Source organism: Malania oleifera, chromosome 9 (assembly GCF_029873635.1).
Source record: "Malania oleifera isolate guangnan ecotype guangnan chromosome 9, ASM2987363v1, whole genome shotgun sequence".
In the NCBI taxonomy this organism is placed as follows: domain Eukaryota; kingdom Viridiplantae; phylum Streptophyta; class Magnoliopsida; order Santalales; family Ximeniaceae; genus Malania; species Malania oleifera.
This window is the reverse complement of record NC_080425.1, coordinates 41,060,186-41,080,277: the sequence shown is the minus strand read 5'-3', so window position 1 is coordinate 41,080,277 and position 20,092 is coordinate 41,060,186. Positions and strand designations below refer to the sequence as shown.

Here is a 20,092-nt window from a genome sequence, read left to right as displayed (position 1 = left end):
TTTGTTACATTTAAAATGCATTTTCCAGGGTTTTTAAAGTAAGGTCTCTAAGTCCATATTAACCCCCTAATGAATTTCAAAGTATTCAAAATGATATTTAAAGTGAAGTACTTACATAAGACTTTCTAAAAACATTAAAACTCTCTTAAACTTGAAGTCTTCATGAATTTTTTTGCTTTGAGTCATCTTTGCTTTGAGCTTAAGTATTCTTTAAGTTTCATATGTCTTGACCGTCTTGGATCTCTTTGAGCTTTCATTTGATCACCTTGTGAATGGAGTATAACTCTATGATTCTTGTGATCTTTGGACTTTCATTTCTTGAACCTTTTGACCTTGTTATATTAGGTTTCCTGAAATATCATCACTTAAACCATAACTTGTTAAATTATCCTTTATTTATCATCAAAACAAGATTCAATATATATATATATATATATATATATATATATATATATATACATATATATATAATTTAATAATACTTTTTTAAAAATTTAAACAAGTAACTTGGTAGGTACTTGACTCGAACTTGGCCAATTTGCTTTGTAATTGAATTGGGTTTGAGTTGACCCTTTTATAAATGAGTTACCCTCTCCTAAACTCAAATTTGTTATAAATAAGCAAATGGGTCACCCATTCGATTGTGACTCATTTTTGCCACCCTAACAAAAACCTTAAGGTCCTAAACTGATATAGGACAAATCACCATTTTTAGAAAGGCTCAAATCAATTAACTTGACCCAAATCGCCCATTACAACCACCTAATTCAAACTAACCTAACTGTAGTGGATCTGGATTGGGTTCGATTAAAATTTTCTTCAAACCGAAATTGCCAAGTTAGTTGAAAAAATTGGGCTAACCTAACCCATTTGTAGTAGCCATATTAAAAATTACAAAAATTCAAATTTCAAAATGAGATTTTGCATATAAATTTAAATATAAAAAAAAAAAAAAAGGAAAGTTAGGTGCTCAAAAGTCTCTTGTAAGTAGAGTTCAAAGGAGCAGACCACGATGGGTCTGTAAAAAACATTAACTATTCTAAAATTATTTTAAGTTTCCAATGAATTTCTCAACAATTTTAAACCAAGTGTGGGGTTGAGCCATAAAGGGTGAAGTACTTAACTATTGATTGGGCGTGCAAATATAATGAATGTGATATTGTGATTCCTAGGGTTCCTTTTTAAATTTGATATCAGAGGTTTTTTTTTTTTTTTCTCCCTCCAGATAATCAATTCAAAAATTTTATTTTGATCATGAAAATTGTGCATTTAGATTTGAGTTTGAGTGTGGGTGTGACGTAAACTTAGAGGCATAAACAGCAGTGCACGAGTTTGGAGTGTGAGTCTAGGTCTTGATCAATTAGGCGTTGATTGAATTGATGCTAGATAGATATGAGCATACAAAATTTTCTAGGGATTTAGCTCTATGTGTTAACAAATTGGTAGATATCCCCTAAATAAATCTAATCCAACCCATTTAGGAGTGGATAATTAAAAAAAGAAACATATCCACTCATTTATCGTGCAGATCAATTATACGGTTTAAAAATGTTGGGTATAATTTTAATTAACAAATTTTTATCTATTTTACCAATTTTACTCAAAGTCCTATTAAAGAACTGAACCCCATGACCTAACATTTTCCATCTTCACAAATACCAAGCTCCAATAAACGAAAATAATGAGGATATTATGATTTCAAAATTGCAACTGCTGTGCTGTATTATCATATAACATGATAATAGTATTATTTTTATTTTTATTTTCTTGATTTATGGAACACTCATGTCAAACTAGACACAACAGTGAGCAAGCACTCTAGTCCCAAAAAAATTCCAATAAAACATACCCCCACGAAGAGCATGAAATGAAAATTTCATATTTAATGAAAACCGTTCAAAGGTCCACTCTTTTTAATTATATGCTTTTTAGTAAAAAGCACTGACGTGGGCAGTCCTATCATTATTTTACCTCCTGCAGTGCTGCCCCACCAGAATCCTTTTCATCACCAAAAATGTGAGATGAAAGTCACCGACACTACACCACACACACACACACACACACACAAAAACACGCCCAATATACCGCCTGTCTTCTGTAGCAGGATTATAATTAGAAATATGATAAGTCCAGTCCTCCTGGGGTTTATTTCCCTTTCTATTTTTATCAGTTAAGAGTAGCCTTGCAAGAAATTCTCAACCCCTAAAGGACATACAAAGGTCTGACAACAGAAAGTAAATAACCATGTTTAACTCACACAATGGAGTCCAGAAACGTCATCATGTATTTTATGTGTATAATCATAGAACAATTTAATAGTATTTAAACTTAATCAGGTGTCTTGCTGCTGTAAATTTGAACTTTTAATTACATTTGCGTTCTCTATACATAATTTACCTTGAGGCGTGGTCTTCATTTTAGTTCTAGGTCGCACATAATTTGTCTAAACATCATGCAGAACTCCATAGTATGGGACCAGCATGAGCATCCTGTTAAAATGATGATAAAGATGAACCAGGGCACCAGGTACATACATGAGCCAGAGATTCAGTAGCATCGCTTTAAGAACTACCAACCTGTGAAACCAAGACGATAACCAATCAAAAGATTTAGGTTATGGCAGCATTTAATATACAATCTGAAGAACAGACTGTTTCTGCCACCCACATTAAAAGCTTGTCGGTATACAACTATGCGTTGCATTTTTTTGAGCTTAAGTAAATAAATAAATTTTACATACAACTTCTACCGTGGAATAGCTTATGGCAAAATATGGCAAGACTCCTCAGAGATTCTTATTATCCTGCTCCCGATCTTGAGGTTCCAAGGGGAAGAAAGACAAGATCCGCATCCTAGAAAACAAGAAGATGAATCAACACAGAAATAGTTGCCTACCGTGCTTTGTAGCTAATGCAACATGACAAACAATATTGTTTCTATTGAAGCAATCTTTTTCTCTGTCATTGATACATGGTTATACCAAGGCTCTGTTTGAAACTCGGAAAACACTAAGGAAAAGAAAATATCAAGGAATTCAAATTTTCATTTTTGGTTATCAAGGAAAGTGAAAGAAAATAAAAAGTACACCAAATCTTGAACAAAATTTTAATTCTACTCATCATTAATATTTGGTTTTCTCATATTTTTCAATCACATTAAAACAAATTTACATTTTCAGTAGCATTTAATATAGAAGGAAAATACACCTCATTTTTCTTTCCTTTCCTTTCCTTTACCCATATAAAATTCTTGATCCAAAAAGACCCAAAAGAACCCTAAAAAAATAATAAAAAATAAAAATAAAAAAAGTGCAGTTCATTTACCTGATGTATACAATTTTTTTTATAAAATAATAAATAACAAATGACTAGAAGAAAAACAGTATTCCACACAAAAACTCTACAAAAGAATCAATCTTGAGAGGAAGAATTGCTTTCTACCAAAATTCAAGAAAATAAAGAGTTTAACAGAGCATTCAAAGAAAAGAGGAAGCTGTTAGCCTTCAAAAGCTTTACTGTCCTCCTAAGTCAAATGTTCAACCTACCACAAGCAACTGCCATCCAAGCCTTCCTCCCATGTCATTCCTCACATCCACTCCTCCAGCAGAACAAAAGCTCCCTAATAGCCTCCGGCATAATCCAAGCAATCTCAAACACAGAAAAATAACGCTTGATGCTTCTCTTGCTAGCCGCAATATAAGCACATAAATGTTTACATTGTCCCCAGACCTTTCGAACATGCTAATTTACAGAAATCTGGCCTCTCAGAACAACCAATGTAACATGGCTTCCCTAGTAGTTTACTACAAACACACAAACTGCCTTGACTGGAGCCTTCATCTACCAAACTGCTTTCCAAGGGAAGGGAGTCTTAGTCCTCCCTCACTGAGAAGCAAGTGTTAAGATGCCAGTGAGGAAAGGTCATTCAAGAAAAAAAAAATGTCAAAAGAGAATACTTTTCATAGTTCAAAAATCCTGTCTTTTTGACATGCTTACAATCCATCCACCCTTGTTCTCTAACAATCCAATAGATTCTTCATTTCAAAAAAGACTTTCAAAGGATATTTCAGTCCCTAAACAAGAAGGAAAAGTAAAACTTACGGGATTGTTGAATGATTCGGGTAATTGATCAGCAGAAGGATTAGGAACACGATGCACAGAAAATGACTGGACCACAATTCAACAATCCCACACGTGGGAAGTGGGAACTACAATCAGCAAGACCGATGGAGAAGGCAAACTGAAACTTATTCAAGGAAGAAAATTGAGCATTTACCCATCAACGATCCACAGAATGGAATCTGATATAGGCAGACAAGTACGTTTCCCTGGTTGTACAAAAGTGGAAATATCGTTGGTTCTATTGTGCCTTTTGAATTTACCTAGGAAACATATGGATACAACATGATTCTAACATGGGAATACAGCAATTTGTAAAAGGAAGGAAATGATACAGCCAGGATACAATAGTTAACAATATAATATAATACAATATTATATATATATATATATATATATAGGAGCATGAGTCATATATTCCGCGGAATGTCGTTCTTGCCAAGGTTGTATGCCTTTTTTCAGTCTACTCGAATCCAAACCATTGCGACCCCTAAGAGGTTCTAACCAAGGAGCACATAGATCCCAAAAACGCATAGTTTCTCCCCCCAAAAATGACTTCTCTAGTGGGGGAGCGCATTAGATATTTACCTAAACCAGTAGGTCCTTGAGCGGATTCTATGTTAGCCCCAAGATGCTGGGACCACATGATAAAGCATGATTCATTTTGTTTATGCTTGGTTGATTGAATTCTCGTTTTAAAGTGTTTCTCATGTATGTGATTGAGGGTTGAAACCCGTAGGACTAGGTCGCCCATCCCCGTCCTACATCACGATATTCCCGTAGCAATTGGAGTTATGGATTTTCAGTTTATGGTGGGTAGTATGGGATCCGAAGTAGGGGAGAAAATCACCGTTTGATCAAATACGCTACCGATAAATTTTTACCCCTTATTACAGTGTGTGCTTCCGAGGAGGCACGTATGCAAGAACGATGTTTGAGCTTGATGCAAATGGCTAAAATCGCTTTTGTTTTACAAGATTATCAATCGAATAAAAAATTATTCAATGATATAATCTTTACATCTCCCACTACAGGTGGGGTGACAGCTAGTTTTGGTATGTTGGGGGATATCATCATTGTTGAACCCAATGCCTACCCAATGCCTACATTGCATTTGCAGGTAAAATAGTAATTGAACAAATATTGAATACGACAAGTGGCTGAATATTTATTCCATAAGCGCTTATTCAATCCAATCATACCACGTAATCCTTTAAAAGGCGTTTTGAGTGAGTTATTTCAGTTCCACGTTTTCTTTCCATTGAATCAAAATTCAATCAAGTAGAGTATTAAGTTCAATTATTTTATTTGTAGAAAGCAAGTAGTTAGTTTATCGGAATCAAAGTCAAAATCAAAAGAATGAAATTTTCTTTGCTGACATAAGATCTAATTGTGGAAAGATGAATAAGTTTATTTATTTAGTTCTACATTCTTTTTGTATTCTTTTCACTTATTATTTATTAAATTAACTCGCTTAGATACTTAAGATCTATTTAGTATAATTATAGAATATACGAATTCTACTTTTTAGTTAGAAGATATCCTTCCACTTATCTACTTGTAAAATAAATAATCAATTTATAGAAATACAATAACTAACAATAATAAGTACAAATAGAAATATACAATTGAGGTATCCATTCTATAACAACTCCAAACTTACCCTCTATTTTTGTGCCTTTAGTTGGCTTAGTATTTCCGACAATTGCAATGGCTTCTTTATTTTTTCTTGTTCAAAAAAACAAGATTATTTAGACTAATAGGATCAAATCTTATTCATTTTTTCTGTAAAGACTTAGACTTGGATTCTAGAATTCGAACAAAATAAATGTTGGCCTTACAAGGCTTAAAATCTTATTTTGATAATAACAAATCAGAGGAACTTAACATATTAGGTTAAGTGATGATATTTCAGGACTCAAGTATGTGAATACAAGGTCAAGTGCACACAAGGATTATTGAAAGCTTATACTCCAAAGAACAAAAATCTCATAAAGCTTATACTATTAAAGCATGGATTCAAAGATGATTTGACGAAACTTAAAGTGAATTGAAGTTGGAAGTCAAGATAGACTCAAGAGATAGAAAAGCATGAAGACTTAAGTGCTTAGAATGTCAAAGTCTTAAGAAGTCTTTATGTAAGTACTTCAAACAATTTCAATATGGATACATGAAGCTCTTAAGTTAATTACTTGGACCTAGATACCTTTTAAAATACTTGAAAAATATTTTTTAAGGTCAAAAGTTATTTCAAAATGGTTAAAATTATTTTTGGAATGAAAAGCACCAAAACAGGATTTTCCAAATTCTGTTATTTTTTCTATATCCGCATTGATGTGAATTTTTCTCTATCAAAAACTCCTTATCTTAAAAAGTGTTTAACATGAAAGTTGTGGGATTTTCTCTTAACTTTATGTTGATACCAACAACGTCTAATTTGGAGTTGTGCAGAAAAAGTTATGACCAAAATACTGAAAGGTGATGAAAGCTGTAAGGCGACTGACCTTGTCTATTCAGGCGACTAAATAGCAGACAGAACCACTTCAGGCGCATGACCTTGTAACCTTAACCGTCTGACCCTGTACTGAATTCAAAAATATGCTGAAATTTAAAGTCTAGGCGACTTACCCCTTGAGTTCAGGAACCTGAACCTTCGAAATTCAAATTTTAACAGGTAGGAAACTTTCCAAAAGTGATTTCTTGGCCACCAAACTTTGTGAAAACTTACGGAATACTCCAAGCAGCTTGGGCAACACGAAAAATACTCTTTAAACTCTATAAATACATTATTAAACCCAAGGATCAAATATACCAACAACCTACAAGTAGCAAATCAATCAAATTCTTTCTACTCTTCAAAGCTACCTTGCCTATACTCTCGTTGAATTACTTGCTGTGATTTTGCTGAGAAAAGCTCACGGGTCTTTGCATTTTTACTAAGTTATTCAATCTAAGAAAGAACCTAGTGATATATATACTTGAGCTTCATTTTTCTATATTGAGATTTTGATTGAAGTACATAGATTTCAATTGTACTAATCTACTCTTTTGAGAGTGTCATTGTACACCAAATTGTTTCTTGTTTCTCTTGTAGTTTTTGACGGTTCAAGGTTGGTTGAATCGTTGTACCGAGCGTGGGGTATTGCTTGGAGAGGGGGCTCCACCCTAAAGGAGGGATTGTAATGGTTTGTTCCGCCCGTAAAGGAACGCTATAATGGAATCCTTAGGTGGTCTTGCCTAAGGCGAGGACGTAGGCTGGGTATAAGCCGAACCTCGTAAAAAACTTCGGTCTCACTTTCTACTCTTTTCTATTTAAATTTTCAGCATCTATAAATTGTGTTTAAGTGCAAGTGGCTGAAACTGAGATTGAGAAGACCTTTTAATTTAAGAAAGTATGTTGGTTAATCTTTTGCGGAAACCTTAAAGGGAGTACGTTGATTAATCGCTTGTGAAAATCTTGATTAAAAGAAGCACAAAAATATTCATTCATATAGGGCTATAAATTGAAATTTTGCAAACGTTGAAATAAGAAAGTGCAGCAGCTCCCACAAATTGGTTAAGTATTGTGATTGTTGATTGGTTGCTATTTGGTTTGTGATTGGTATTGTGTTTGTGATTGTGGTTGATGTGATTGAGTATTTAAAATCAAAAACTTCCTTGTGTGGTTACTAAGTATAAAAAGGATTGTGAATTTTTAAAAAGGCTTAAAAGAATTTTATAAACCCAATTCACCCCCCCCCCCCCTTCTTGGCTTCTTTATTTTTTTCATGTTCAAAAAAACAAGATTGTTTAGACTGATATGATCAAATCTTATTACTTTTTTCTGTAAAGACTTAGACTTGGATTCTAGAATTCGAACAAAATAAATATAGAAATATAGAGAAAAATAGAAAAAGAATAGGGGATAACATGTCGCTTCCTCCGAATATAAATAAACTCTCATGCGTGCGGAAATGTGATATAGGCAAGTGAATTATAGCTATTTTCATTAGGATCGTCAGATGTATGAAATGGAAGGTCAATGTATCTAGAAATATGTAGATATCTATAGTAGGATCATACGAGGGGGATGTTATTTAATCATTACTTCTAAAGGTTCACATCAGAATAGTGCTAGTTGATGAGCATTGCTTCGAAAATAAAAAGGAGAGTCAAATTCATTTAGGTTCTTCTTTCAATTCCAATAAACTCAATTCCAAAAAAAAAAATGAAACTAGATCTAGTATTAATTGGCAATCAGAACATATATGGATAGAACTTATAATAGGTTCTCGAAAAAAAAGTAATTTTTTCTGGGCTTTTATCCTTTTTTTTAGGTTCCTTAGGATTTTTATTGGTTGGAACTTCCAATTATTTGGGTAGGAATTTGATATCTTTATTTCCATATCAACAAATAATATTCTTTTTCCACAAGGGATCGTGATGTCTTTCTAAGGGATCGCAGGTCTCTTCATTAGCTCCTATTTTTGGTGCACAATTTTGTGTAATATATATAGCTAGTGGTTATGATCGATTAATTAGAAAATAGGTTGGCTGGGTATAGGTTATCTACAAGTGCTGTTAACTAATTTCCTCATGGTTTGTCATTTTTTGGTTGGCTAGGTAAAGTATATCATTGCATTCGACCAAGTAGCATTATTGGATGATGATTCCTTTGAGAAAAGTGGAGAGATTTTTGGAGTAACAGTTGGGGTGGGAGGGGAACATATATTTAGTTTTTTTTTTTTTTTTTTGTGTCATCCCTAATGGATCTAAGGTGAAAGGTGGCAAAGCTTTGAAAATAAATTCTGTGAGTTGGCAAGATACCTGTTATGAGGCTCACAAAGTCAAAAACCAGATCATCAACATGGAGTTGGGTTGTTGTGGCAGTGAACAACATCAAAAGTGAAGGTGGAGGTAGTGTGATTGCAGAGAACAGACACGTGTTCTCGATGTGGTGGTGAGTTGTAGTTGAAGAGTTCTGCAATGGAAGCTATTAATTTTAAAGAATAAAATAATTCTCTTATTTTTTAATGATAAATGTACAGCCTGTATATAATGGAAGGAAGAAAAGTTTCTTTCACTATATTCGGTAACAAGATACTAATTTCCACAAAATCAAGAAACTAACCAAATATAGGAAACTACAAAATAGGAAACAAACTAATAGAGATATCAGGAATTTTCCAAAATCTCTTTATTCTTAAATTAACGTAGTCAACTAATAATAAAATCAGAATTGCTACAACAGTATCCCTGAAAATCAGGGATCGGGTATTTCCACTCCCCCTCAAGCTAGGCATAGATGTTAATCAAGCCAAGCTTGGTACTAAAATCTTCAAAATTCTTCCTTGGTAGAGCTTTAGTGAGGATATCTGCTATTTGCTGACTTGTAGGCGTGTATAGTAGACTAATTGTCCAATTTTCTATCTTCTCCTTTATGATGTGGTGAGCTATCTCCACATTTTTTGTCCTGTCATGATGCACCAGATTCTTTGCAATGTTAATAGCTGACTGATTGTCACAAAATACCTTCATTGGTTCAGAAGTGATGATTCCTAATTCCCTCATTAGTCTTTCCAACCATATTCCCTCACAAATTTCGAGTGTCATAGCTCTGAACTCCGCTTCTACACTGCTCCGAGAAACTATTGATTGCTTCTTACTTCACCATGTTACTAGCTTTCCCCACATACGTACAATAACCAGATGTTGACCTTCGGTCAGTTATTGATCTGACCCAGTCAGCATCAGCGAACACTTCAATATCTTTCCTTGTGTTTTTCCTAAAGTACAAGCCTTTACCTAGTGTCATTTTAAGGTACCTCAGTATCCGATTGACAGCTTCCATATGTTCTTCAGTTGGATCATTCATGAATTGACCGACTACACTACCTGAGAACCCAATATCAAGTTTGGTGTGCGAGAGATAAATCAGCTTCCCAACAAGTCTTTGATATCTGCCTTTGTCCACCGGAACACTGTGCTTATTAGCTCCAAGCTTAGTACTTGACTCCATGGGTGTTTCAGGCGGTTTGCACCCAAGCATTCCTATCTCTTTAAGAAGATCTAGTACATACTTTCTTTGTGACACTGAAATTCCCTTTCTTGATTGGGCTACTCCATTCCTAAGAAGTATTTTAGGCTCCCAATATCCTTGGTTTCGAATTCTTTGGCAAGTTGATCATTTCATCTTCAAAATCACCTTTTAAGATGATGTCATCTACATACACAATGAGAATCGAGAATTTTCCTTCGATTGAGTGTTCAATAAACAAAGTGTGATCTACTTGACACTAAGAATACCCATACTTCTTCATTGTTTTGTTGAAGCAGTCAAACCAAGCTCTCGAGGATTGCTTCAGTCCATAAAGGGATTTCTTGAGCTTACATACCTTATTCATAGTTGCCTGTGTTTCAAAGCCATAAGGAATGTCCATGTAGACTTCTTCTGTAAGGTCTCCATTGAGAAAGGCATTCTTAACATCAAGTTGGTGAAGAGGCCAATCAAGATTGGCAGCCAATGATAGTAGTACCCGAATAGTGTTTAATTTGGCTACTGGAGCAAACATCTCTTTATAGTCGATGCCATAGGATTGAATGAACCCTTTTGCAACCAGTCGCGCTTTAAATCTGTCCACGCTTCCATTAGCCTTGCATTTGACGGTGATTATCCATTATCCTACTAGATGTTTCCCACTCGATAGGTCTGAAATCTCCCAAGTTCCATTTTTCTTTAGTGCCTGCATTTATTCACATACTGTAGTCTTCCACTCCAGAATTGAAATGGCTTCTTGAATGGAGTTAGGAACCTGCACTTTGTTCATATTTGCCACAAATGTTTGGAAGCTAGGTGACAACCCATTATAAGAGATAAAGTGGTAGATTGGATGATTGGTACATGACCTCCTGCCTTTCCTTAAAGCAATGGAACAATCAAGGTCATTAGATGTAGGCTCATTAGTAATGAATTCAGAGCTAGTGTTACCTGGTGAAGTTTCATGTGTTCTTGAATTCAGGTCAAATTCTTGACTTGGCTTGGGAGGTGCTTGTTGCTCTAAATCTTCTTGAATCTTCTCCTTCTGAGAATATATAATGAACTCACCATTGGTTGCAAGTTTCAAACGTTGGACAAGAATTGAAGGAGGTGGAAGATTTTTAGATTCTGTTTCTATTTGGTGACTATGGTTTCGAGTAGGAGTAGGAGTAGGAGTAGTTGAGATAGGAGGGATGGTGACTTGTGGACTTGGGTGGCTGTTGGTTGTTGTGGCATCAATATCCCAAAGCTGGTATTCCTGTTTGAGATTCTCCACTGAATATCAGATTTTGGGTAGTAAGGTTGATGTTCAAAGAAAGAAACATCCATGGAAGTGTATAGTCTTTTTGTAACCAGGGAATAGCATTTGTACCCTTTTTGGTTTGGAGGGTAACCGAGGAATATACACTTGAGTGCTTTGGGGACGAGTTTACTTCTGTGTTGTTGGTGGACATGGACAAACACGGAGCACCTGAATACTTTGAATGGTATTGTTGAGACAATTTGGGTGTTGGGAGAAGAGTGAAGAAGGAGTTGACAAGGTGTTTGGAAGTTTAAGACACGAAGGCATTCGGTTTATGAGATAAGTTGTTGTGAGTATGGCTTCCCCCCTGAAGTGTTTTGGAACATGAGTGGAAAACAAAAGTGATCTAGCAACCTCTAGATATGTCTATTTTTCCTTTCCGCTACTCTGTTTTGTTGAGGAGTCTCGACACACGAACTTTGGTGTATAATACTTTGACTTTACAAGTAATCTTCGAGAATGTGTTTTAAGTATTCCTTTGCACTATCATCCCAAAGATTTGTATTTTGGTATGGAATTGGGTTTGAATCATAGTGTTGAAGTTTTTGAAGATTTGTCCAACCTCTGATTTTTCTTTCATGAGAAACACCCAAGTGATCCTAGTGTGATCATCTACAAATAAAATAAACCAGCACGTCCCAGTAATACTTTTGATACATGAAGGTCCCCAAACATCACTATGGATCATTGAGAATGGATGGGATTTTTTATATTGTTGAATTGAATAAGGGTTACAGACATGTTTAGCGAACTGACAAACTTCACACTGAAAATCTTTTGGAATTTTATTGGTGAATAATAAGGGAATAAGTTTTTGAAGGTACACGAAATTTGGATGACCTAGTCTATAGTGCCATAACATAACTACACTAACATTATTGAAACGAGAAATAGAAAAAGAAATTTTTGTAGACTGATTGTTTGCCTTGTCCAAATCTACCTTGTGAGTTTGTTGTTCTGAAAGATCACCAACCTTGAGGATATAGAGCCCTGAGCACATCTTAGCATTGCCAATCATCTTCCCCGAATTCAAGTCAAGAGATTCACACGAGTTAGGAAAGAATTCAATGACACAGTTAAGCTCTTGAGTGAGTTTGCTAATAGAAAGTAAATTGCAATCTAAGTTTGGGACTAAGAGGACGGAGTTTAGGGTGAGATTATTTGATATAACCACAGAATCTATTCCTATTACTCTTGAGAGAGACCCATCTGCAATTATAATAAAAAAAATTTCATGACATGGACTATTAAGTACTAAAAATCCTTGCATCTCCAGTCATGTGATGGGAGGCTCCTGAATCCACAATCCATAGGCCGATTTTCTCTCTTGTTGCACTGAGAGCGTTTAAAAAATTACTTTTGTTAACCAAGAATCCAGTTCCAATGACTGAGGTATTGGAGGATTGTTGCTAGTTGATCAATTTTTGCAAAAGTTCCATTTGTTCTTTGTTGAATAGACTCTGTTATGGCTGTGTGTGGTTCTCGTCAAAGGAAGCCAGATGTCCACGACTTTCTTTGTAGTTGAATGGACGTGTGGGCTTCCAATCGACGGGTTTACCATGAATCTTCCAACAGGTCTCCTTGGTGTGACCAGTCTTCCGGCAGTGATTGCACCAAGGTCATCCTTTTTTCAATCTGTTGTCTCCATCTTGATGTTAAGGCACTTAAACCGAGTGTGCAAATCCTTCAGGGGTGTGAGCCATAGTTGGTGGTCCCATCATCACTTTCCTTCGACTCTTCCATGCGAACTTCTGAAAAAGCCTCTCAAATACTAGGTAGCATTTTCAGCCCCTTGATTCTTTCTCAAACTTCATCAAGGTCCTTGTTGAGGCCCAACAGGAACTTATAGTCTTTTCTTTTCAATGATTTTCCGATATTTGATTCCATTTTCTAGGCAGTTCCAATCTTATTCTTCAAACATGTCTAATTGCTACCAATTCCGTGTGAGAGTCTTTAAGTATTAAGTGACTGTGAGATCTCATTGGCGTAGATCATGAAGAATACTTTCAACAGCGAACAATTCGGATGGGTTATCAAAGCTAGATTACGTTTCTTTGTCTACATCCCAGATAGTTTTTGCGGTCACAGACAATAGGAAATTTTCTCCTATTTTGTTTGTCATTAAGTTGATAAGCCAGGACATCACCATGTTGTTCTCTGACTTCCATGTTCAGTACTTCAGATCTTCTTTGCTTGATGGGGCTGCTACTCCGGTGAGGCAGTCGTCTCTTCCCTTTCCGCAAATGAACATCATTACTGATTGTGACCAGTGAAGATAATTCTTTCCATTGAGTTTGTGCCCTGTAATGGGCAGAAGATTGCCATCTGATCTTCCATTGCTGCCTGTGGCTGAGGTTTCAGGATGGGAGGTGACTTCAGAGAAGGATTGACTTTGCCGAGCCATTGTCACCCCATATTTTGTCATCTATCTACGATTCAGAGGTGGCTCTGATACCATGTTGATTTTAGAGAAGAAAATAATTCTCTTATTTTTTTAATGAAAAATGTACAGCCTGTATATAATGGAAGGAGGAAAAGTTCCTTTCACCATATTCGGTAACAAGATACTAATTACCATTTACCACAAATTCAGGAAACTACAAAATAAGAAACAAACTAATAGAGATATCAAGAATCTTCCAAAATCTCTTTATTCCTAAATTAACGTAGTCAACTAACAAAAAAATCAGAATTGCTGCAACGGTATCCCTGAAAATCAGGGATCAGGTATTTCCACATAAGCTCTTAGTTCTCATTTGGAGACGTCAACTCCTACAGTTAAGGCAACTAAGGTTGCAGCTGGAGTAGTGAAGGTAGAAGAGGCAGCTAGGATTTCTCTTGAAGAGGATGAAATGAAAATTAAGCTGGGTAGCTAGTTAATACTTTAAGACTGGGCCCTATTATTTGTAAAAGGAGGAGCTTCGTTCTTTGTCTAAGCTGGGCAAGGCTGTAGAGAAAGACAAAGTGTCAAAAGTTCAGACTTAAATACAGTTAGAAGAGAACATGTTATTTTAATAATAAGGTTGTATTAATGGGGTTATTTTTGTCCTTAAGACTTAATAATATATAAGAGGGCAGACCTGGAGCCGTACGTAAGCGGTAAGACTCCAGGAAACTGTTGCTCAGGTCTTTCTTCTCTTTTTCTTTTCTTCTCCTCTTCTCTTCTCTCCTCCATCTCCAACTTTTCAACATGGTATCAGAGCACTGATCTCCTTCAAATCTGATTTATCTGAATTGGTTTTAATACTCTGTTTTTCGTTTTTTTTTTCTTACCCTCCCCTAATCAGTCCTCATATCTAATTTTCTGGTTGGTTGAGCAGCATCAATGACAGGAAGCTGCATGCTTTCATCGTGATTTGCTGATGTGAACTCAGTTATACTCTGTTTCTTATATGCTGCTGCCGCTGTTGCTTCTCTGTCACTCTGTGGTTAGCGGATGATGCTGTTTTGATGATGTGTATTCATGATCTGCTTGCAACCTTGTGCCTATTGCTGATTGGTTTTGATTGGCGCTCAAATGCTTATTTCCCATTCTCTGCATTCGTTCCCAGTTGCTGCAAGCCATAATGCCTGGATATTGTGATTCCTCCTAGGATATTGTAAGCTTGGTTCTGAAGTCATAGCTGCCTATTGAAGCTCTGGATTTTGGAGAGTTTGAAGCGTTACAAGTTCTCATTTATTTAAAGTCCTAAAAGATCTGTTTCTGTGTGTGCTTCCTGACAACTCAAGCTCCTTCCTGCACTAAGTCAGCCAAGGATACCACCTCTAACTGTAGTAGGGAAAATTTTGGAGGATGAAAACGAGGTTCGGAATGTGGTCGTGGCAGCAGTTGTGTAATACGAAGAGAAGTTTGTTACGGCAATTCTCGCATTTGCACAGAGTGGCAAGGAAAATCATACTATTAATCTCTGTTGGGATCTCCTTGGGAAACCAGCTTGGGCCAAAAGTCTCTTGCGAAAGGCAATTCTACTATTGACACTACAAGGAAGTTGAGTACATCATCCACCGTGTCCCAAGAGGAGTTTAACAATCTTGTTTGCATGGTTCAACAACTCCAAACTCAGTCTTTCACATAAATTACATCTAGTGCTACTATGACACATTCAGGTATAATCAGGCTTCTTGCCTCTTCATCCTCATCACCTTGGGTTATAAATTTTGGTGCCTCCTCTCATATGACAGGTAGTCCTAATTTGTTTGAGTCCTTGAACCCCACAACTTTACACTCTAAGGTTACTCTTGCTGAAGTCTAGTTACACCTGTGGGTTTTGGCAATACTTTCTCAATTCCTTCTATTCCTCTTTTGTCTGTGTTATATGTGCCTAAATTACCCTTGAACTTGCTATCAGTTAGTCAATTAACTAATTCTCATAATTGTTCCATAACTTTCTTTCCTTCTCATTGTGTTATTTAGGAGATCTAAACAAAGAAGAGGATTGGTGCAGGGCATAAGAAGGATGGTTTGTACTATTTCGATGGTGGTCGGTGGGCCCAATTTTGGTCATACGGATTCCTCAATTTCTACTCTATGGTGTTTCTCTTGATCAATGGATGCTCATTTGGGTCATCCATCTCTTAAAAAACTACAAGTTTTTCCTATTTTCAAGTTTGTTTCTCGTTTTGAGTGTTCTACATGTCAGTTGGGAAAGCATATTAGAACATTTTTTCCATCTAGAGTTGAGTCTTATAGTGAATTATTATTTTCTCTTATTCATTTAGATATTTGGGGTCCATGAAGAGTCAAGAATTTGACTAATCATCGATATTTTGTGTCCTTTGTGGACGATTTTTCATGTATGACCTAGATCTATTTGTTAAAAGATAAGTTTGAATTTTTGAAAATTTACTCAATTATACCAGGAAATAAAAACTCGATTTAGCATCAATACTCAAAGTTTTTGTCTGATAATGCACTTGACTTTGTTCAAAATGAGCTTTAGTCTTTTTTCTTGGCCAAAGGGATTATTCATCAAACATCATGCATACATAACCCTCAGCCGAATGGAGTAGTTGAATGAAGAAATAGACATTTACTTGACATAGCATAGTCTCTACTCCTTCTAATGCATGTTCCTAAAATATTTTGGACCGATGCTCCTCTTACAGCCTGTTTTTTGCTTAATAGGATGCCCTCAAGTGTTCTAAGGAGACAAATTCCCTTCTCCATCATGTACCCAAAAACATCCATGTTCTTTGTGCCTCATGTCTTTGGGTGCTCATGTTTCGTTCATGTTCTACATGGTTAGAACAAGTTCACCCTTCGTGTTGTTAAGTGTGTTTTTGTTGGGTACTCGAAATCTTAAAAAGGATACAAATGTTATGATCCCCACACTCGTGATAAATATGTTAGTATTGGTGTCACCTTTTTTAAGGGGACACCCTATTTTTCCAATGTAGGGTCCTCCTTGGATGAATCTATTTTGATTCCATCAATGATTTACTATCCCCCCTCTTGTGTTGATCCTCTTGTTCCTACACTTAAACCCCTCGAGAAATTTTTTGTCCCTCTTCCATATCCATTAGTTACTAATATAGAGAAACAATTGAAGGCTTATGAACAATAGGAAGCAAGCACAGACATCACTACCACCATGCAAGCCCCTCCTCTACCCATTACTATTCCAACCTCTGGTTCTGGAGATCCATCCCAATGTGACTTGGATTTGCGCATTGCTCACTAAAAAGGTTCTCAAACATGTGCTCAGAAATTCTTAGTCGTTTATCCTATCACTCATAATGTTTCAATTCTTCACCTTCCTAATCCTATGCATTCTTTTTCCTTGTCTATTCCCTCTGTTTCTATCCCTTCCTCACATGTTGAAGCACTTGCTAACCCTAAGTGGAAGCATGCAATGGATGTAGAATTGGATGCCTTGACCACTCAAGGGACATGGAACTTAGGGCATCTTCCTCCTAGTAAAGAGTTGGTTAGGTGTTGTTGGGTCTACACCATCAAATATCTTCCTAACGGCTCTACTGAACAACTTAAGGCTTAGTTGGTTGCTAAGGGGTGCACCCAAACGTATGGTATTGATTATTTTAAGACCTTCTCTTAGGTTGCTCATTAAATTATGTTTGTGTATTGATTTCATTGGCAGTTAATTTTGATTGGCCCTTACATCAATTGGATGTGAATAATTCTTGTACGAAGATTTGAAGGCGAGGTATACATGGAGCAACCTCTTGGGTATGTTGCTCCGGGGGGGGGGGAGTAGAGTAAGAAGGTTGCATAAGGTCATTTTTCGTCTTAAGCAGTCTCCTCGATCTTGGTTTTAGTAATTTAGTGTTGTAATCTCTACATTTGGCTTTATACAGTGCTACTTTGATCATTCTGTATTTGTCCAACAAAGACAAGTGTGGTACTTCTAATAGTTTGTGTTGGTGATATCATCATCATTGGTACCAATCATAGCAGGATTGTAGATGTTAAAGCAATGGCTTCAAGCAAAATTTCAAATCAAGGACCCGGGTATTCTACGTTAGTTTCTTGGTTTTGAGATTGTGTGATAAGGTTCAAAACTACCTCAATGAAAATATACGTTGGACTTGCTAAGTGAGATTGGTTTGTTGGGAGCTAAACTAGTCAATACTCCTATAGATCCCAATCTAAAGTTGTCTAGGGATCTTGGACAAGACTTTGAAGACAAATGTCAATATAGGCAGTTGGTAGGCAAGTTGATCTACTTGATTGTCACCACGGTTTTAAATTTGCACGAAATTGTCCCAATTCCCATCGAAATTTCCAGTTTCCGTCATCCTAGAAATCGAAAGGGTAGTCAATTTCTGTCTTGCATAATTTCCATCGAAATCTCAACAAATCACCTCGAAATTTCAGCAAAACTTGTCGAAATTTTAACTATATAATGAAATTTCCTTGAAATTCAAATGAGAGACTTAGGAGTGAAGTGAAATTTCTCTCTTAATTTATTTTATTTATTTTTATTAAAACAAAATATTATTACAAATGCTTTTGAAATTATATGAAAAAATAAACTTACTGTAGCATTTTATTTAACCATTTATGTCTAAATTCTCATTATTTGTATAATAACTAATATTTAAATGATTTATGAATTTCATTTGTATTAGTTGAATATGTTTGTTGTACATTATCTTACAAATATGTTTGATACACAAACTATATTACAACTTTTCCACCTCATACACAACATAGATGTGTTTAACTTGTAATATATTTGTCCTAAAACTTACATTATTATGTTTGTTAACCATTTCTAAAATTTCACAAAGAATTCCATGCTTTACTACTGATTTCCGTTATTTTTACAAATCGAAATCGAAATTGACTTTGAAATCGAAATTTTCGTCAAAATTTCCGTACTTTTAAAGCTTCAAAATTTTAGTCGAAATCGAAATTTAAGACCTTGATTGTCACTAAACCTGACATATCTTTTTGCAGGTAGGGCGGTGAGTTAGTTTACGGAAAATCCAAAACAACCACATAGGGGTGTTGTTTGTGGGATTTTGTGGTATCTCAAAGGCTCTCCCAGCAAAGGTTTGATATATAAATGTAAAAGAAATTGTGAGATTGTAAGATACTGTGATGCAGATTGGGCTAGATCTATTGGTGATCGAAGGGCTCCTACTGGATATTGTACAATTGCAGGGAGGTATATTCAGCTAAAGCGGAATATCAAGCTATGGCTCATATTGTCACTGAGCTTATGTGAGTAAAGTCTCATATGTCAAAGTTGGGATTCTTGGTAATGAAGCCAAGATATGTACTTTGTGATAATCAAGCTGCCATTTATATTGCTAGCAACCCACTGTTTAATGAGAGGACAAAGCACATAAAAGTTGACTGTGATTTTGTGAGGAATGCTGTTTTGAAGAAGGTCGTGAGGACTTCCTCTATAAAATCTGTCAATCAATGAGGCGATGTTTTCTCAAAGCCTTTACTTAAGCCCGCCCACCTTGTCTAATGTTTGTTACAAGCTGGGGTTAGGTGATATTTATACACCTCCAACTTGAGGTGTTAGAACAGAATATGTTATTTTAATAATTAGGATGTGCTCATGGGGGTATTTTTGTCCTTAAGACTTCATTTGTTATTAATAATATAAGAGGACAGACCTGGAGCCGTATGTGGACTCCAGGAAACTGCCACTCATATTTCTCCTCTTTTTCTCTTCTCCTCTTCTCTTCTCTCCCTCTCTTCTTCTCTCCTCCATATCTAACTTTACAACAATACTGTATTGGATAAAATGGAGAGCTCTTCTGCTTCTGAGTTGGACCAATTAAAGGATCAAGTCTATTCTTCAAGTACTGCTGTTAAAGCCCAAGAGCCAGGTATTAAAACCCAATCGTCAGATCTATTTTCTAGTAATGGCCGGAGGGTTTCTTTTAGTGGGGACTTGGGCAGTAGTGAGAGGCCCAAGAAGGTTCTCATAGCAAGAGCCAAGATTTAAGAGGAAAACATGAGCAGAATCTTTCAAAAGGGAAAATGGTTGGAGAAGTCAAAAGGGGGAATCTTTCAGGTTAAGCATAACAACAGCTCATGTCAAGAGATTAATAATTCTGGGAATTTACAGAATGTAAATAAATGTAAGATGGTTATGAAGGTGTACAAGCTTCAATCAGCAGCAATTAAGGGGAAAGTTGAGAAATATACGCTTGCAAACAGTTGCATGAATT

At 35.9% G+C, this 20,092-nt stretch overlaps 1 protein-coding gene across 15 annotated transcripts in view; it reads right to left on the bottom strand.

Moving 5' to 3' along the window:
• Positions 1 to 2,263: 2,263 nt before the first annotated feature.
• The window catches only part of LOC131164669 (protein EI24 homolog), a 63,743-nt gene continuing 45,914 nt past the window's right edge, over positions 2,264 to 20,092 (bottom strand). For 6 of the 15 annotated variants that reach the window (XR_009139323.1, XM_058122032.1, XM_058122031.1 and 3 more), the window contains 2 exons: positions 2,741 to 2,852; positions 2,264 to 2,576 (listed from right to left, as the gene is read on the bottom strand). Coding sequence is in view for 13 of the 15 variants with exons in the window: in XM_058122031.1 (XP_057978014.1) it covers positions 2,761 to 2,852 (92 nt within the window). In the remaining 2 variants the exon portion in view is untranslated. Of the gene's footprint in view, positions 2,577 to 2,740; positions 2,853 to 4,100; positions 4,167 to 4,275; positions 4,382 to 20,092 lie in introns of those variants that run through there. The other 9 variants (XM_058122033.1, XM_058122037.1, XM_058122030.1 and 6 more) reach the window with 4 other exon arrangements.